Source organism: Empidonax traillii, unplaced genomic scaffold, assembly GCF_003031625.1.
Source record: "Empidonax traillii isolate 1590-97213 ecotype Southwest subspecies unplaced genomic scaffold, ASM303162v1 scaffold532:size433792, whole genome shotgun sequence".
In the NCBI taxonomy this organism is placed as follows: domain Eukaryota; kingdom Metazoa; phylum Chordata; class Aves; order Passeriformes; family Tyrannidae; genus Empidonax; species Empidonax traillii.
Genome location: NW_020955725.1, coordinates 378,760 through 396,227, shown reverse-complemented (window position 1 = coordinate 396,227; position 17,468 = coordinate 378,760). Strand labels below are relative to the sequence as shown.

Sequence of the window (17,468 nt, the reverse complement as noted above, 5' to 3'; positions counted from 1 at the left end):
CCTGTGGGCACAGAGGCATGGCCCCTATACCCGACCCAAATAAGGCCGGGGGTACCGGCACTACCTGCCGCCTGCGCTGACACCCACCGGGCAGACCCTCACCAGGATCGAGACCCTGCGCCTCAACACCCCCTACATCACCCACCTCTCTGCCCTGCTGGGACTCGGCCGGGGGGCACCAGCCCCCCGACACTGCCCCCTCTGCCCCCGGGGCCTGGGGTGCTGCCAGGACACGGACCCCTGGGATGCTTCATCCGCCAGCATGGGGACAGAGCCCTGGGGGTCACCCCCATTTGGCTCTGCTGCAGGGATCCCCCTAGAGTTGCAGAGGACCCCCAGCTACATCACAGGGTCCTGGTCATCACCGGTGTGCAGCCTTGGAGCAGTGACTCCCCTGGAGCCTCCCCTGAGACATGCCTCAGCCACAGAGACTGGGATGGCTTCCTCCTGCTGCTTGGAGCTTCCCAAGACAGGACTGATGGATACGGGGCACCCCAGGACCCCTGCACCTGGCTCCCAGCTGCCTGCACATCACCAGGTACCCACAGCTTCTCCCCAGCCCAGCCCCTGCTACTGCAGCCCCGGGTTGTGGTGGGGGACATCCTCATGGGGTGTGAGGTGGGGGCCACGTGGTATCCCACAGCCACTCACCTCACACAGCTCTTCCCACACAGCTCAGCAGCCCCTCGACCCCAGACAGGCTTGTTTCCCCAGCCGCCCCCCTCAACCCTTCTCCTGCCCAACTGCACCCCAGAACAGCACAGCTGACCATGTACCCCTGGACAGAAACCACACAGGGACAAGAGGCACGGAAATGGGACAGTGGCTTGGCCATGGGTCGGTGGCACAGCTGTGCCACAGAGCTGTGCAGGACAGGACAGACACCGGGGTCCTCATTAGAGCTGCCATGCACCACTGCACCCCAACCCGTTACTGCTGCACCCCAGCATGGGCAGCGTTGGGGGCACCCCTCAGCCTGGCACCCCACACACAGCCAGGTGCTCCCCCAGGCCAGAAGTTCAGTGCCCCCTCCCAGGCCACTCCCAGTCTGGATGTCTCCCAGGGCTGGAGTAGCAGAGGGACCCACCATCCGAGGTGTCTCCAGCCTCACTGAGCTCCCAGCCCCCCGGGGGTCCTGTCCCTTCCCTGTGCCCAAAGACAGCTCTGTCCCTTTGGGGTCTGGGGTAGCCCCCAGGGGATAGTCCCTCCTGACTGTCACAGCCACTCCGGTGCCCCCTGCCCTGACGCCACAGAGCAGGGGGCAGGCAGAGGGGTCCTGGCGCCAGCGCAGGGGGAGTGGACACGCAGCCCCCCGAGCGGGGCCCAGCAGGAGAGCTCACACACAACCGTCAGACGGGGGGCCCGGGGGCTGGCGTCAGCAAAGCCCCCAGAGCCACTTAGCACCAGGCTCCTAATGGCCCGGGGGGCTTATGGCCTCAGCCCCTGCCCCGTATCTGCCGCAGGGTCCCTGGCACTTCCTGCCCAGCCCCTCCCAGGCCCTGCAGCGCAGCCCCCCAGCACCCAGTCCAGGAAACCGGACAAGCCTTTTATTTACACACTCTCATGGCTGCACCAGCACGACATCCCTCCCACTCTGAGTCCTCCATGACCCTACTGCCCATCAGCCAGGTGTCAGGTCCCTCACTGGCAGTGGGGGACTGGGGGCACGGGGGGCTCGGGGCCATGGCGAGCGGAGGTGGGAGTGGGCGAGGGTCTGTCCCGGTGGCTGGGGGAAGGCAGGCACCGTTATCTGATCTCGCCCTCGAACCAGCTCAGCACTGTCGCCCGGTTCTCCTTCACCCAGTCGATGTTGGCGCGGGTCCGCTCCAGCGCCTGCTCCAGCGCCCGCGTCCCCGACCCAAATCCGATGTCCTGGTTGTCTTCCTTGAACTGCTCCAGCTGCCAGACAGAGACAGGGCTGGAGCAGGGTGGGGGCAGGCCTGGCAGGCCCTGGCAGCCCCCAGCATCACCCCAGCAGCTGCCTGGCAGAACCCCAACAGCCCCTAGGAACAGCCTGATAGCAGCCAGCACCACCCCAGCAGCCCCCAACACCACTCAACATCATCCTGAGCGCCCCAGTAGCACCCTGACAGCCCTTGGGAGGCCCCAAGCACCACCTCAGCAGCCTCCAGGAGCCCTTCAAAAGCCCCCAGCACCCCATGGCAGCACCCAACAGCCTCCAGGAGCACTTCAACAACCCTTGGGAGCCCCCAGCACTACCCCGGCAGCCTTCCAGCAGCACCATGCTGGGGACAGAAGCTGCCTGGAGCCTGGGCACTTGAGGGACAGGAACCCCCTTCTCTGCTGTGGCTTGGGGTCTCCATGCCAAGGGTCCTCCCATCAGGGTCCAGCCTCACCTGCTGCAGCTCAAACTCGGAGTTAAAACGCTGGGTCACAGATAAAATCAGGCGGGAGAAGGAGAAGGAGCCGCCCCCATACCTGGGAAAGCAGAGAGGTGCTGAGTCAGGGGTCCCACTGAGCCACAGTGGAGGGGACAGGGGAAGGAACAGTGCCCCCCCCGAGGGGTGTGGGCACACAGGGATGCCCCCAGCCCCCCGCAGTTCTCACTGGCTGAAGAGAGTCTTCCAGTTGCCACGGATGAAGTCCCAGGCCAGGGGCTGCCCTACCACATTGCTGGTAATGCTGTTGATGGTGGAGGTGGCATCCTGCTTCCTGATCTTTGTGGGGTCAAGGGTGTACTCCAGGTACCTGGGAGGACACAATGTCGGGTGAGGGGCTGGCAGGGGCAGCAGGCACGATGTGGGGTGAGGGGCTGGTGGGGGCACCACCATGACATGCAATGGACACTGCACCCACCGGCTAAGGATCCAGGGGTGGGGGCTGCAGGCGAGGGCTGTGCGGAGCTTGTCAGCCTCAGACACGACGATGGCCTCCCTGAACCTCTCCCAGAGGAAATCCCACGCCTCCTCCCCGCCCGTGGCCACCATGCTGCAGTAGATGGCTGAGCGCAGGTTCGGGGGAACTCTGTTGGAGTGAGAGCCGTCAGTGCCGGGACCCCCCCGCCACGCCCAGCCCAGCCCAGCCACACACGCAGTGCCGAGGCTCGCAGGGGACTCACGGGTTGTTGGTGACGTTTTGCATCCAGTCGCTCAGGTATTTGGTGGCCAGCTCCTGGCACTCGGTGATGCCGTACGAGCAGGCGGTGCTGATGGCATTGATCTCATTGTATCTGGGGAGAGAGGGGCCGTGAGGGCTGGAGTCCAGCATGGGGCACCCACCGGCTGGCACGGCTGTGGGTGGGACCGTGCCCTCTCCCCAGTGTAGTAGGGGAGACTCCAGGGATCCAGCCCAGCCCCGGGGCCACAGCACTCACTGGTCCATCAGGTCAGTTGGGATTGTGGTCCAGCTGCCGGTGATGTTCTTGTAGTGGTTGAAGAGAGGAGTCACCTGCATCTTCATGTATTCCTGGGAGGCAGGAGCAAGTCAGCACCCTGTGGCACTGGCAGCAGCCCCCACCCTGCTGCAGGGGCAGCCCCGGCCCCTCACCCCTGGCATGTGGGGTGGCACCGCTCACCGTCATGGCCCCGAAGACCTCACTGCGGTCGAACATCAGCTGGAAGTACTGGAGGTTGTTGAGCGCTGCCTCCCAGGGCATGTACGCTGTCTCCTGGCTCAGGAACCGCGTTGTGTCCAGGGCCAAGGTCACATTGATGTACTTGGCCCTGTTGGGGTGAGGGCAGCGTCAGCTCCCCGGTCCCACCACCGCTGCCCCCCTCAGGGTGCCCACCCCGCCTAGCCCCTCGCCCTTGTGGCACCCAGAGCACCCAGCACAGCTCACCTGGCCAGGTTAAAGGCATCATCGATGATCTGGGCACGGTTGATCACAGGGAAGACCTGGAAGAGGACAAAATTGGCATCTCAGGGCAGCCCTGAGCAGGGTGCAGGGTGCATGGGGGGTGTAGGGTGGGGTCCTATGCTGCAGCCCCAGCCGCCCTGCATACCGTGTGGTCAGTGCTGAGCTGGTTGAGGAGCTGCTCCCAGTTCTCCTGGTTGTAGTTGACACGGAAATACCCACTGACATTGAGGTTCAGCAGGAGCCAGTTGGGACTGTTGACCTTGAACATGTTGTTGGTGTCTGGAAGGGAACGGTAAGCTCAGCCCCCACCACTCAGGTGGTTGAGGTACCCCCCGAGGGACCCCAACCTGTGCCAGGGCAGGGGAGGTGGCAACAAAACCGCCATTCAACAGCCCGGACACACCGTACCTGTAGTTTTGGTCAGCCAGTACCTGTCATTTGCAATGCCCTCACCCGTCATCCAGGTGATGGGGACGATCCAGGTGTAGCTGTGCCGGGGACAGACAGGTGATGGGACTGGCCCTTACCCCATAAGCCCCCAGTCCCTGGTCCCCTGCTGCCAGCCCCTGCTCCACTCACTTGAAGATGGAGGGTCTGTCCACGTGGGAATTGGGGTCCAGAAGGAAGTGGGTCTGGCTGATGGTGCCAGTGCGGGTGTCAGCAGTTACCACAGGGAAGCCCATCTGCAGCGTCCAGCGGTCCATGATGTTGCTGATGGTGTCAGGCAGTGGGACCTTGTTCTTCTCTACCGCCTGAGGGGACGGCAACACCGCTGGTCACTGAGGCCAGGGGCACAGGGCCACAGGGCTCAGCCTGCACTGCACCCCTCACCCAGAACATGGGACCATGTCCCATCGGGCAGCCCCCAGAGCTGGGTCTGGGGGAGCGGCCCGAACACCGGCCCCTTCCTACCTCTTGCAGATGGACCCAGAGGTCAGTGTAGACGGTGTTGTTGTAGGCGAAGGTGTTGAGGTAGGACTGTGAGAGAGCAACAGTAGAGATGGGTGGGCAGGGGCAGGTCTGGGGCGTGGGACACCCCCAGAGTACCCAGGGAGGTCCCTAAGATGGGATGCCCACCCTGCACTGGGGTTGCTGCCCCTTGGCACCAGCAGTGTCTCACCTTCAGCCCCTCCTTGAAGACGTTCTCGGTGAGGAAGTCCGAGAGCATACGCAGCACTGACGCTCCCTGCACAGACGGCAAGTCAGAGACCCCAGGACACCCTGCAGCCCACCCCCCGCCCCAGGGTGCCCCCGTTCCCACCTTGCTGTAGGCGATGCTGTCAAAGACCTCGCTGATCTGGGCTGGGCTGTTGATCTCATCCTCGCGGAAGGAGAGCGGGTGGGAGGTGGTCAGCGCGTCTGTCGCCATCACCGCATGCACCTCATTCAGCACCATCAGGTCTTTCTGCAGGGGAGCGACAGCACCCTCCTCAGCCCTGCCTGCACCCCTTGGCACCAGGGCAGTCCCTAGGGCGCCTGCTCCCCCCACCCACACCCCTGCCCGCCGTCCCCGGCACTCACGATGTTCCAGGAGGGTTCGGCCCGGTCAGCGCCCAGGTACTCCACGTACGAGGCGAAGCCCTCGTTCAGCCACAAGTCGTTCCACCACCGCAGCGTCACCAGGTTCCCGAACCACTGTGGGGGGCACAGCACCCCATCAGCCTCCAGCTGTCAGCCCTGGGGGTGGGCAGGGGGTGGGCAGGGGGCACAGTGGGTACCTGGTGTGCCAGCTCGTGGGCGATGACGGTCACCACCCGCTCCTTGTTGCTGATGGAGGAGTACTTGTCATCGAAGAGCAGTGAGTTCTCTCGGTAGGTCACCAATCCCCAGTTCTCCATCGCGCCTGCATTGAAGTCGGGGAGGCCGACCTGGTCTGGCGACAAAAGGGTCCCATCACTGCCCTGCTGATGAGGTGCTGGACCATCTGCCCCCCCCACCGCAGGCACATCAACCCGAGGCCCCAAGTGCCCCGAAGCACCCACCAGACTTCGGGAGTGGGTATGGCGTGCTGTAATGTTCTTCAAAGAAGTTGAGGATGTAGCCGGTGACGTTGAGTGCGTAGCTGCCCTGGCCGTCGTCAATGGCTTTGGGGCGGCCCCAGATGCTAATCTGGAGAAGAGAGATGCAGGGCTCAGCAGCAGCCTGGGCTCAGCCCCTGTGGGAAGAGGGTGCCCCACACCCCCACCTACCGATATGTTCCCCGATTTGGTGTCCACATGGCCGAACTGGCTGACAATGAAGGCCAGCAGGTACGTGGACATCCTGGGGGTGGTTTCAAACTCTGTGACGTTCCAGCTCTGCTCGTCCCTCATCTCCTGCCGGCTGCCTGCAGGGAGCAAAGGGTCACCCTGCAGCCCTGCCAGGCCCCCAGCCCCCCACTGGGATCCCACCACCCCACTCACTCTTGACAGGCATGTTGGAAAGGGCTGTGTAGTTGGAGGGGTGGATCAGTGTCACTGTGAAGTTGGCTTTCATGGCCGGCTCATCGAAGCAGGGGAAGGCTTTGCGTGCGTCGGCCGCCTGCATCTGTGTGGTTGCCACCACATGCCTGGAAGCCAACCCTGTCAGTCCCAGGGGTCCCTGCAGAAGCTACACCCTCCAGTTCCCCTGCTCCCATCCCTGCTGGGGCAGCATGGGGATGAGAGGAGCCCCAAAGCCGGTCCGTGCCTTCCCACCCTGTGCCCACCCTATGCCTGCCCTGTCCCACCCATTCCCCTTCCCAGTGCCACCCCAGGCCAGCCCTGTGCCCCTCACACTGTCCCCTGCCCTCCACCTACTTGGTGCCCGACTCGGTGTACTCGCTGCGGTAGAAGCCAGCCAGGTCGTCAGCCAGCTCCCCAGTGAAGCTGCTGGACAGCCGGTACCTCTGGCCCTGCTGCAGGGGAGCGGTGAGCTCCACCACCAGGTACTGGGTGACGGTCTCCAACCAGGTGCGGGAGATGGAGGGGGCTCTGCCGTCCCCCTCTGCCTGCAGCGTGGCGTGGAAGGAGCCCTGCATGGTGTAGTTCAGCTTGTTGCTGTGGATGAGGATGAGGTTGGTGGCTTCCACACAGACAAAGACCACACTGCTGTTGCCCTTGAAGATGTACATGTTGTTGGCATCGGGCGTCAGGAAGGGCTGCAGGGACACCTCGTAGATCTCTGGCTTCAGCGTGGCTGGCAGCCTCCAGCGGTTCCAGGGTTTGCTGGGGTCGGGGGTGGTGGTGACGGTGGTGCCAGGGCCAGCCGTGCTGTTGGTGTCTGGATGTGGCGTCCCCTTGTTCTTCTCCTGGGCATACACCACCGAGAGCGCGATGATGGTGGCCACAGCCCCCAGGCCCAGCACGATGGCCACGATGCCCACGCTCTTGCTGATGAAGAAGCCGGCCGCCATGGCAGGCAGCAGGAGCAGAGCTGATGGAGGCAACACTGGCACGGGCGTGGCTTTTAGCCTCTTGCTCCCACGGGGTTTATTAGTCCAAGTTAATGGGTGAAGGATTAAATGGCCATGGGGCTCAGGGCGACGGCAGCCCCTGGCATGATCTTTCCACCTGCCCACCCCCCAGCCTGGCAGGAGCACCAACACCCAGCGCTGCTGCAAGCAGGGGCAGAGCTGGTGGCGGGGAGGGGGTCACACCATCGGGGAGCGGGTGTGAGCTGCGGGCCAGGACCCCCAGGATCCCTCCCTAGCACTGGCCTGGCCCTGCAAAAGGAGCACAGAGTGGGTGGGCACAGCCCGTGGCCACATCCCCACCGTGATGCAGGGCACAGTGGGTGTCACCTTCAGCGGGCTCAGTGTCACCCCGTTTGCTCTCGAGTGACAGGCTGCAAACTGCTGTTGGGGGGTCCCAGGCCACCCGCTGCCAGCAAGGGGCACAGCTGATAGGCTGCTCCCCCACCAGAGAAAGTGGGGGCCATGGGGGGCAGCGCAGAGGTCTGGCAGTGCACAGAGAGACTGGGAGGAGCCCCCCCTGCCCACAGCCCTCTCAAAGTCCAGGGTCATGAACCTGTCAGCAACAGGGTCAAACTCCATCCTGGAGAGCCCAGCCCCAGTGGGCACATGCAAGGTTCCCACTCAGGGCAGGGTGGGGAGGTGACATATGCTGTCACGCAATGGGAATAGATCCTTTTCCCAAGATCCAGGTGATAGGGACACGGGCAGGTGCTGCCAGGAGCCATAGATGAGGCAAAGGGCAAACTGGGACAGGGCAAGGGGTGTCCTCAGGGAGCCCTGCCCTGTCCTTGACAGCACCCAACTGCACCCACGGAGATCACTGTGCTTGGCACCAATCACTCCAGATGCTGCAGCGTCCCTGGCATCCCCTGGTTGGCACAGCCAGACCATCCCCTGACCCAGTGGCCACCACTAGCTCAGCCCGATCCCTGCCCTGGCTTTGGCCAAAGGCTATGGATATGGGGACAGGCCCCCAGGACCAGGGGCTACAGCTGGCTGGGAGGGTGCCAGGCACCCTGCACACGCTCCATCCTGCACTGATGGGCACACTGGCCCTCCCCACAGCCCCTCAGGAATGGCACTCAGGCACCCACTCCCGCTCGCCCCAGCGCTGATCCCTGTTAACTCCAGCCAGACCCCTCCTCAGGCTCCTGCACTGCCCTGCAGTACCTACAGCCACTCCCCCAGTGCCTGCAGGATCCCGCCCCCCCAGAAGCCCTCTGCATAGAGCACACAACAGTGCACACACGTGTCACATGTCCCATACACAGCACACATGTTGGGCATCACCCACGTGGGCACATGGGTCCTTTGAGGCTCTGGCCCCACAAGCCCCAAAGCCTGACACACCCCAGAGCCCCCCACATCCTCATGCACCCCTCCAGACCCCCCAACCCTCCCCACCGAATATGGCTCCATAACCTCCATGTATGTGAACGCCACTGCTCGCCCTACACCCCATAGCCTCCGCCGCCCCCTTGCACCTCCACAGTCCCTTCCCCGACTCGGCCCGCTCCAACCCACCCCCGGACCCCCCTGCTCGGGGTCTGCCCCCACCCCCGGGGTCTGCGCGGCGGCAGAACCCCCACTCACCTTCCTGCGCTCAGCCGTGGGCAGCGAGGAGCAGCGGGGTCCTGCCGGCCCTGCCCGCACTTCCTGCACCCTGCCTGCACCCCTCCGGTCCCCCTGCCTGCACCCCTCCGGTCCCCCTGCCTGCACCCCTCCGGTCCCCCTGCCTGCACCCCTCCGGTCCCCCTGCCTGCACCCCTCCGGTCCCCCTGCCTGCACCCCTCCGGTCCCCCTGCCTGCACCCCTCCGGTCCCTCTGCCTGCACCCCTCCGGTCCCCCTGCCTGCACCCCTCCGGTCCCCCTGCCTGCACCCGGCTCTGTCCGTCTCAGCTCCGTGCTTTCAGCTCCAGCAGGAGGAAAGTTTCCTCTCGAGCAGGAACACCGAGCTCTCGCCCCCTCAGCCCCATGGCTGCTGGCCGGCAGGGCGGGGGCACGGCTCGGGGCAGCGGGGTGGGGCACACACGGGCTTGGGCTCCCTCGAGCTGGAACTGGCTGAGGAGGCAGCTCCGTGTGAGGAGAAGGTGTCTCCGTCCCCGAGCAGAAAGCGACCCCCGGGACTGAGGGACTCCCGCGGCTGCAACACGCCCGGGGCTGCGGGACTCCTGGGACGACCCTCAGGACTCCCGGGGCTGTGGGACCCCCACCGCCCCAGCCCGGAGGCGTTAGCCGGGCGTGCGCGTCCGGTGCCCCTGCTGCGTTGAACCACCCCCCCCAGCCAGCCCCTACAGCCCGGAGCTCCCGGGGTCCTGCTGGGGGTCCTCTCCATCACACCAGTCCTGGCCAGGACGGTCATCACGGGGGTGGCAAGAAGGGGACAAACCATCACCCGGCAATCACCGAGCCAGGCTGTGCCCCCTCCCCACAGCCCCTGCAGCACCCCGGCACCCCGCGAACGGTGTCCCTGCTCGGGATGCACCCACTCAGCTCCCCAGCCCGCCCCCCTGTACCCCAGCCACACCTGGCACCCCTTGCCCTGGCAGAGGGTCTCAGCAACGCTCCCTGTGGGCAGTGACGGGCTGTGCTCGGGGTGCAGCACTCCCAGGTGCTGGGGAGGAGGCCTGAATTTGGGAACATGCTGTGGCAGGCAAAACCCGCCTGAGCCCAGCAAAGCCCGGCACCCCTGAGTGTCACAGCACAGCCCGACGGGGGCGGACAGGGGGCTTGGGGCCGGGAGTCATCCCCAGGATCCAGCCCCATCTCCCATCTCCGGACCACGCAGGCAGCTCGGAGAGGGAGCGCCGAGACCCCGGGCAAGCCCTGCCCTGCACACGCTGTGGCCCCCCAGCTCGCTCTGGGGTGTGGGAGGGGTCCGGTAACCCCCTGCAGCCCCTCGGAGCACCATGCCGGGTCACCGCCAGCCCTGGGCTCTCACAGCTCCCACACGAGCCCCCGCCACCGAGGTCGGGGCGGCAGAGGGGCTCCCCCAGCATGGTCCCCGGTCTCCAGCCTCCCGCAGAGCCCCGGGGCTGGGCAAGAAGCCACTACCGGAGCCGTGGAGGAAGCACGTGTGGCTGGACACAACCCCCACCGGCAGTGGGGTTCTGCAGTGCGGGACCAGACAAAGACACGACCCACGGCAGCCGACCCCCTGGCCCACCGTGCCCCCGGCCTGGCGCAGAGTGGGACACCAGCACCTCGCCCTGGGACAACCCAGAGCTTTCCCCTCCAACCATCCCAGTGCTGCGAGACCCTGAGTCCCAGCCCCAGGACATGGCCCACACACCACTCACCTGCACCCTTCACTGCCTGTCCTGGCAGGAGGAGGAGGAGGAGGAGGAAGAGGAGGAGGGCCAGCAGAGAAGACTCAGCAGGTTGCCTGGCTCCTTGACCTCCAGGAGCACTGGTGTGGCTGGTGGCCAGCCGGGGAGGGGTTAAGCTGCAGGGAGGGGAAACAACAGGAAAATTCCTTCCAGGCAGAGTCACGGTTTCCCTGCCAGGGGAAGTGGATGCAGAGCCCAGAGCACAGCTGGGGAGCAGAGGAAGGGCCCTCGGCCAGCCTCGGGGGCTGGTGGCCAGATGGAGCTGCAGTGGAGCCAGGGGCGTGGGGCACGTGGCTGGAGGAGCCTGGAGGTCACTGTGGCCCCCAGGACCAGACACGCTCACCCCTGGCCTCGGGGGACCCCAGTCCCACAGCCCCACACACACCCACCAAGCCGTCAGGGCTCATGGCTGCTCTGCCCAGATGTTCTGCAGCAGGGAGAGGGCAGGAACACAGGCAGGGGGTGACATGCTACCAAACATCCAAAGCCAGGGATGTCACTGTCCCAGCCCAAACTGGGCCATCACCCATCACCCTCCCTCCACGTGCTCCAGAAGCAGAGACTGCAGCCAGAGACCCTGCCAGAAGCCCCCCACCCTGCCCTGGGATGTTCTGGGCCCCCTTTTCCACCTCATAGGCCTCCACCAGCCCAAAGCCCCCCAGGGCTGCAGCTGCCCTAGGAGAGCTGCCCGGAGCCCCCTGGCCTCCTCCTGGTGCTCCCCCCGGGGCCTGGCCAGCAGCACCCACAGCAGACACAGACACGGGTTCAAGGGCAGTTTATTGGGACACAGGAACACACTCGAGCAGCTCCCGCCTGGCCTGACCCTGTGAGCTGCCACCTGCTCATCCCTCAGCTCCCTCAGCTCCCATCCCTCTCGCTGCCATGTCCCAACTCCAGCAGGTCCCCCCACGCTGTCCCCAGGGCTTGCAGCAGCTCCCAGGAGTGGCCCCCACCCAGCTGGGGCCCATCCCAGCGAGCAGGACCAGGGCAGGGGACAGCCGTGGCCAGGAGGACGGAGGAGACAACCTGCAGCTCCTGAAGAAGCTGTCACTACAGGCATGCATTTACCACTGGGAATCCCAAGAATCCTGGGACAGGCAGGAACCGGCTCTTCCCCACAGCAAGGAGAGGTTGCACTTCCATGGGGAAAGAGGGGAAGGAAGGGCACCCTCCTTGTTGAGGGACCAGAGAGCAGAAGTGAGCCCAGGTCCAGGGTGAGAGACCCTCCATGCCATTCTCCGAGCCCTGCCACTGCTCCCTGTCCTCGGCCAGCCCAGGCATCCTGGCAAAACTGGCCCCTGGGCACCGCCCAGGCAGTGCCCTGAGAGGAGCCAGGGACCCCAGCTCTGCTCGGCCCCTGCCGTGGGCGCTCACATGAACTGCGACAGGTTGGGCACTTTGATGTTGATGTCCCCGATGTTGATGTTGCGGGGGATCTCGGGCAGGTTGATGTTCTTCACGGCTGACACAGCACGGGAAGGAGCAGCCGAGAGGCCTCCCTGGGGACAGAGAGACTGTGATCACTGGCCCCTGCCCCACAGCACCCCGGCAGCTGCATCTTACCAGTGACAGTGCAAACAGGGCAATAAACCTTTTATTGCCTCAGGTCATTAACCTTATGGGAAAAGCCACTTCCATGCTTGGGCAGCTCCTCGTGCTCCTGAACAGCATCATTGCTGATGTCCCCAGCCCCACCCTGAGGGCTCGGGCAGGCAGAGACTGGGAATAGCCCAGATATCCCCCCCCAGTATGCCCACCCCAGACCTCACGGGCCAGCTCCCCTCGCAGCCCGGGGTCCATCCGCCCCATGGGACAAAGCCACAGCATCGCTGCTCACCTCCGCCTTCTCCAGCTTGCCCTGGGCCTCCACCTGTGCCACGATCTCATTCATGTTGGTCTCCAGCACCATCCCACCGATCACCATCTCTTGCAGGATGTGGTGAACCTAACAGGGAGGGAGGAAGGAAAGGAAAGCCCAGCTTCTCCACTGTCTCTTAGGAAATACAGGATTGTGACACAGGCACAGAAAAAGCACAAAACTGCCAAGGGAGTCTCCTCCTTCCCTGGGGTTCCTTAGGTTCAAGGATGAACAGCCAAGGGAGGCTGGTGGAATCATACAGCCATGGCAGGGAAAGGACCACTCATGGTTTGCAATCACAGAAATCCCAACCAACCCCAGGGTGGCAGCCAGGCTGTGTTGGTGGCTGCAACTACCCTCAACTCCAGCATCCAGCTCAGCCAAGCATTCCCTGCACAGTCAGCAGCTCCTGCTGAGTTCCCAGCACAGAGAACGGATTTATGGGTCCCAGTTACTTCCATGAAAGCTGTGCAGGAGCACAGTCAGGTTACGAGATTGTTTAATGGCTTCACGGGGCCACGCTGCACTTGTAAACACCACGTGGCAAACACTGCCAGGGCAGCGCTGGGGAGAATAAAGACAGCGAGAGAACCTGCTCTGAGGGGGAATCCAAACTCTGTGCCAACGCTGAGTCGATCCCTCCGAGGGCTCCTCGTGGTGCCATCCCGTTCTGACAGTGCCCAGAGCAGCGAGGTGTGAGGGATCAGTACAGCACAGGGGGAGCCACAGGTACCACAGCATCTCCCGGCACTTCCAGAGGCCGGGGACCCCCATCCCACAGCCCATCCCCAGCACACACCGTGCCGGCCAGGGCGAGCGGCCCCCATGGCCCAGCAGCATCTGGGAGCATCAGGAAATGTTCCTTCAAGGTCTGGCTTCAGCCCAAGTTGGCCCAACACCAATGGGGCAGAAATCCTGAGCAAGCTTTGTTTTCCAAGCCAAAGCACAGCCCTTCCTGAGAAATCCGTGTCCCCTGTGGGACCCCACAGCTGCTGAGTGCAGCTCATGCTCCTCTCCAAAGTGGGAAGCATGACTGGGAGATGGGCAAAGCTCCCCCCTGAGCCCCTCCATGTGACAGAGAGGCCCTGCAGCTCGGAGGTTGGGGATACCAAAGCTCAGCTAAAAGCACTGATGTCACTGGTGCCCAACCAATGTCCCCCTCCATCTGCCCACGGCAGGCACAGGGCTCCAGATCTGCAGCAGCTCTGGTCCCACAGCCCCTGTGCTGCAGGTAGTGCAAGGTGAATCTTAAGGCAAAGAGAGAAATCACAGGATGCAGCCAAATCTGCACCTGAACCCCTGGCAGCCCCTGCCTGGGGAGACACTCACAGCCCTGCCAGCGCATCCAAAGGGTGCAACCAGAGCCCAGCAGGACACATTGGCATGTTCCCAGTACCCCAAACACTGTCCCTCTGTGACCAAGCTCCTGGAAGCACAGGAACATGAGCACATCCAAGAAATAAACACGGGCCAAATATAGAAAGAGACTGGAGGGTCAACTGACAGTGGCCAAGACTAAACTCAAAGCTTGGAAGCAGCAGGAGCACAGGACAGGAAGAAAACAAGGCTGGGAGAGTCTGGGATGACTGAGCTGAGCTGTAGGGTCTCCCCTATCAGAACTCCCTGATTCCTGTCTCCTGAACATTCTTCCAGGCAGAAGAGGTCAGAGGAAGGATGACCCCGCTCCTGCTGGCAAAGCTGACAGGCAATGGGGTGAGGTGCCCTGCCCCGGGGCTGCAGGCTGGCTGTAGGGCTCAGTGTGAACTGGGAGTAAAGGCTGAGGGAGAAGCTGCAAGGTCCTGGTCATGCCACAGGCTCAGACCCCATGAGCACATCCTCCCCCCACCGTGGGCAGGGGTGACCTGGGCAACTGCCACGGCTTCTCCCGCAGCTGCTCCTCCCTCATTCCTCCTTTGATAAACACTTGATAAACGCTTTTGCTGACAACATAATCATGTGGCATTTCGGGAAGGTCACTGCCAGGCAACCGGTAAAACCAAAACTTCAACTGGAAAGCAGCTGGGAACACGGAGACTCCCAAGACCTGCTCATTCCCCTTCCCTGTGACCCCTCAGACCTGCTCACTTCCTCTCCCTGTGACCTCCCAGACCTGCTCACTCCCCTTCCCCGCCAGTTCCCAAGTTGGAATCACCAACAGAAAGGGGACATTTTACTCTTTTTTTTCCCACTGCTCTTTTTTGTGGACGTGTTTTTGTCTTCAGCAAAGCAAGAAAATCTTGATCAGCAGCAACACAAGGCCAGCACCCTCAGCCAAGCCCATCCCTGCTCCAAGCCTATTCCTGGTTATCTATTCTTGGCTATCTTCAGCCTCATGACCCATGAGATGATCAAAGGGGATGGGTTTCCGCCCAGAAACTCAGTCCAGCTCAAGAGGAAGCATTGCAGGCTGTGGCTCAAACCAAAGTTTACCCAGCACTTCGAATTCCAAACACTCCCATTGTTCGTTCACTTTTTTTCCTGCAGCCATTGTTCCTTCCCTTTTTTTCCCCTGCAGCTGTAGTAAAATGTTAACTCCCAAGGGGTGTCACAGCTCAGGGCAGAGGCAGAACGCCCCAGCACCACACCAGAGCCTGCCCAGTTCCACCAGCACAGCCCTGGAGAGCAGGTCCCTGTCACTTGGCTGGGGTCACCTGGCGCCCATGGCAGTCCCTGGGACAGCCCCACGAGTGGGCACAGCTCACCCCTGGGCTCAGAACAGCCCAGCACTCGGTCCTTCTGCTGCGAGAACACGATGAGGATGGCTTTCTAAGACCTCAGGCTGAAATCCTCCCACCCAGGATCACAATCCCTGGCCACACAGTGACCCCTGATGCTCCCACACTTTCCTGGCCAGCTCCTGTCTGTGGGAGCGCAGGCTCTGGAGCAGCATGGAGCCCACCACCCACCTTGTCCATGTGGAAGATGAGGTCCAACTCACAGACGTTCTCAAAGCACTTGTCCAGGGTCTCCACAAACACCTGGGGCAGCAGAAAGGACAGTCAGGACAGAGACGAGGCAAGATGGTCACACAGTCCCATAAAATGCTCCAGGCGTGGGGCAGAGCAGCTGGACAGATGGAAAAGGCCCTGGGGCTGCTGGTGACAGCAGCTGAACATTAGCCCAAGTGTGCCAGGTGGGCAAGGAGGCCAATGGCCCCTGGGCTGTGCTGGCACTGCTGAGGGACCCCGAGGACTGTGTCCAGCCATGGGCCCCTCCAACAGGAGACACACTGAGAGGCTGGAGTGTGTCCAGGGAAGGGAACGGAGCTGGGGAAGGGGCTGGAGAACCAGGAGCACCTGAGGGAACTGGGGGGGGGCTCAGCATGGAGAAAAGAAGGCCCAGGGGGGACCTTCTCCCCATGTCCTGGTATTTAAAGGGTGGCTAAAAAGCTGAAAACTTCCTTCATACAAGGAGTCATATGGAAAGTCACAGGGTGATGGATACAAGTTCCTCCTGGGGAGATTCCAGTTAGACATAAGAGGAAATTTTTTCCCAAACAAAACACTCAGCCATTGGAATAATCTTACAGAGGAAGTAATTGGATTCCCTGATGCTGGACACCTTCAGGTGCATCTGACCAAGTTGCTGGGCCTTGTCCACGCTGTGCTTTGAACTGAAAGGTTGGACCAGACAATATCTGAGGTCCCTGCCAAACTGGGATTCTACGATACGAGGACTAACTTTTGGACTTGATGCTCTTAAGGGTCTTTTCCACCGTTAAATGACTCTATGGTTCTATTTTTTAAAGCCATCCATTTGGGTTGGCTTCACCCCCTGTGGCCCCAGGCGGAGCAGCTATGTACAGGCTCAGAGGGCAGGTGCAGCCTCCCTTTCCCCCTGAGCGGCTCCTCAGGCCTCCCAGGGCTGGCACAGGGACACCACGGGCAAGAAATGCACCTGAGAGGTGTCGGGGCGGGGCTGTGCCCAGGGATGGAACCCTGCAGGGACACACCTGGATGAGATCCAGGATGCCCAGCTCGCTCTCCGAGGAGTCCACGCAGAAAACGAAGTAGAGCGTGGCATAGTGGCGGTAGATCAGTTTGTAGTCCGAGCCGCCGAACAGGCTGTAGGGACAGGGGGAGAGCTGAAGGGCTCTGGGGGGGCCAGCCGGGTGCGGCCCGGGCCAGCACAGCTCCTCCCCGGCCGGTACCTGCCGCACTCCAGGAAGTTGCAGATGTGGTCATCGCGCTTCAGCACCAGGTGGAAGGTGTCGCGGATGATCTGCTGCTGGGCCTCCTCCGCCTGCCGGCAGAACACAGCGGGGGACACCCGTGGGTGCCCGTCCCACCCGCGGGGCCCGCGACCCGCGCTGCCCCCGGCACTCTGGCTCTCCCCGAGCCAGCCCGGGGCACCGCCAAGGACGCGGCCCGATGGGCACCGGCAGGGCTCCGCCAGCCCGCAGCGACCGCCCCGGCTCGGGGCCCCCCAGTCCCCCCGAGCCCCACAACACCCCCAGCCCCGCACCGGTCCCGGCCCGCACCAGGTGCTGGTAGAATCGGACGAGCCGCGGCTTGCCGTGGTTGTTGAACACCAGGATGGCGTTGATCATCCCGGCGGCGAGTCGGGCCGGGCCGGGAGGAGGCCCGGCAGCAGCACCGGGAGCAGCCCCTCGCCCGCCCCGGAAGTGCGGCGGCGGCGGCGCTGCGGCCCGGCCCGGTGGGCTGAGCCCCGCGGGGACCCTGCGGAGCCGCCGAGGCTCGGGACGGCCCGGGATGCGGGGCTGGGCTCGGGGAGACCTCCGAGCCGCTCCTGGGCGGGGGCTCCCCGGGATCGCGGGGCTGCACCGGGGCCTGCCGATGGGCGGTTTCTCGCGGCCCGCGGCGGGGTAGGACGGGCAGGTCTGGAGACGAGACGGGGCCACCCCTGCCCGCGCCGGGACCGCCGGGACCACCGGGACACCCGGGACCACCGGGACACCCGAACGCGCCGCCAGGGGGCGCACCAGCCCCGCCACCACCGCAGCGGCGCCAGGGGGCGGTGCTTTGCGTTAGGCCACGCCCTCGCTTAAAGGGCCAGCAGCCCTGCCTGTCC

General features: G+C 63.6%; 2 protein-coding genes across 2 annotated transcripts; both read right to left on the bottom strand.

Annotated features, from left to right (window-relative positions):
• Positions 1-1,532: 1,532 nt before the first annotated feature.
• On the bottom strand, positions 1,533-7,292 carry ANPEP (alanyl aminopeptidase, membrane). Its single transcript, XM_027897198.1, has 20 exons — positions 6,595-7,292; positions 6,220-6,365; positions 6,007-6,143; positions 5,800-5,926; positions 5,536-5,690; positions 5,339-5,452; positions 5,079-5,222; positions 4,938-5,003; positions 4,730-4,795; positions 4,397-4,569; positions 4,226-4,305; positions 3,963-4,096; positions 3,800-3,855; positions 3,536-3,683; positions 3,335-3,426; positions 3,080-3,190; positions 2,818-2,985; positions 2,569-2,709; positions 2,358-2,439; positions 1,533-1,899 (listed from the first exon to the last, which is right to left on the bottom strand). The coding sequence occupies exons 1-20, from the start codon at positions 7,188-7,190 to the stop codon at positions 1,747-1,749; spliced, it is 2,889 nt and encodes a 962-aa protein (XP_027752999.1). The 5' UTR covers positions 7,191-7,292; the 3' UTR covers positions 1,533-1,746.
• A 4,047-nt stretch (positions 7,293-11,339) lies between these two features.
• Positions 11,340-17,061, bottom strand: LOC114064286 (AP-3 complex subunit sigma-2). The gene is made up of 6 exons (XM_027897199.1): positions 16,918-17,061; positions 16,588-16,679; positions 16,390-16,501; positions 15,344-15,415; positions 12,417-12,524; positions 11,340-12,078 (listed from the first exon to the last, which is right to left on the bottom strand). The coding sequence occupies exons 1-6, from the start codon at positions 16,984-16,986 to the stop codon at positions 11,950-11,952; spliced, it is 582 nt and encodes a 193-aa protein (XP_027753000.1). The 5' UTR covers positions 16,987-17,061; the 3' UTR covers positions 11,340-11,949.
• Between the last annotated feature and the right edge of the window lie 407 nt (positions 17,062-17,468).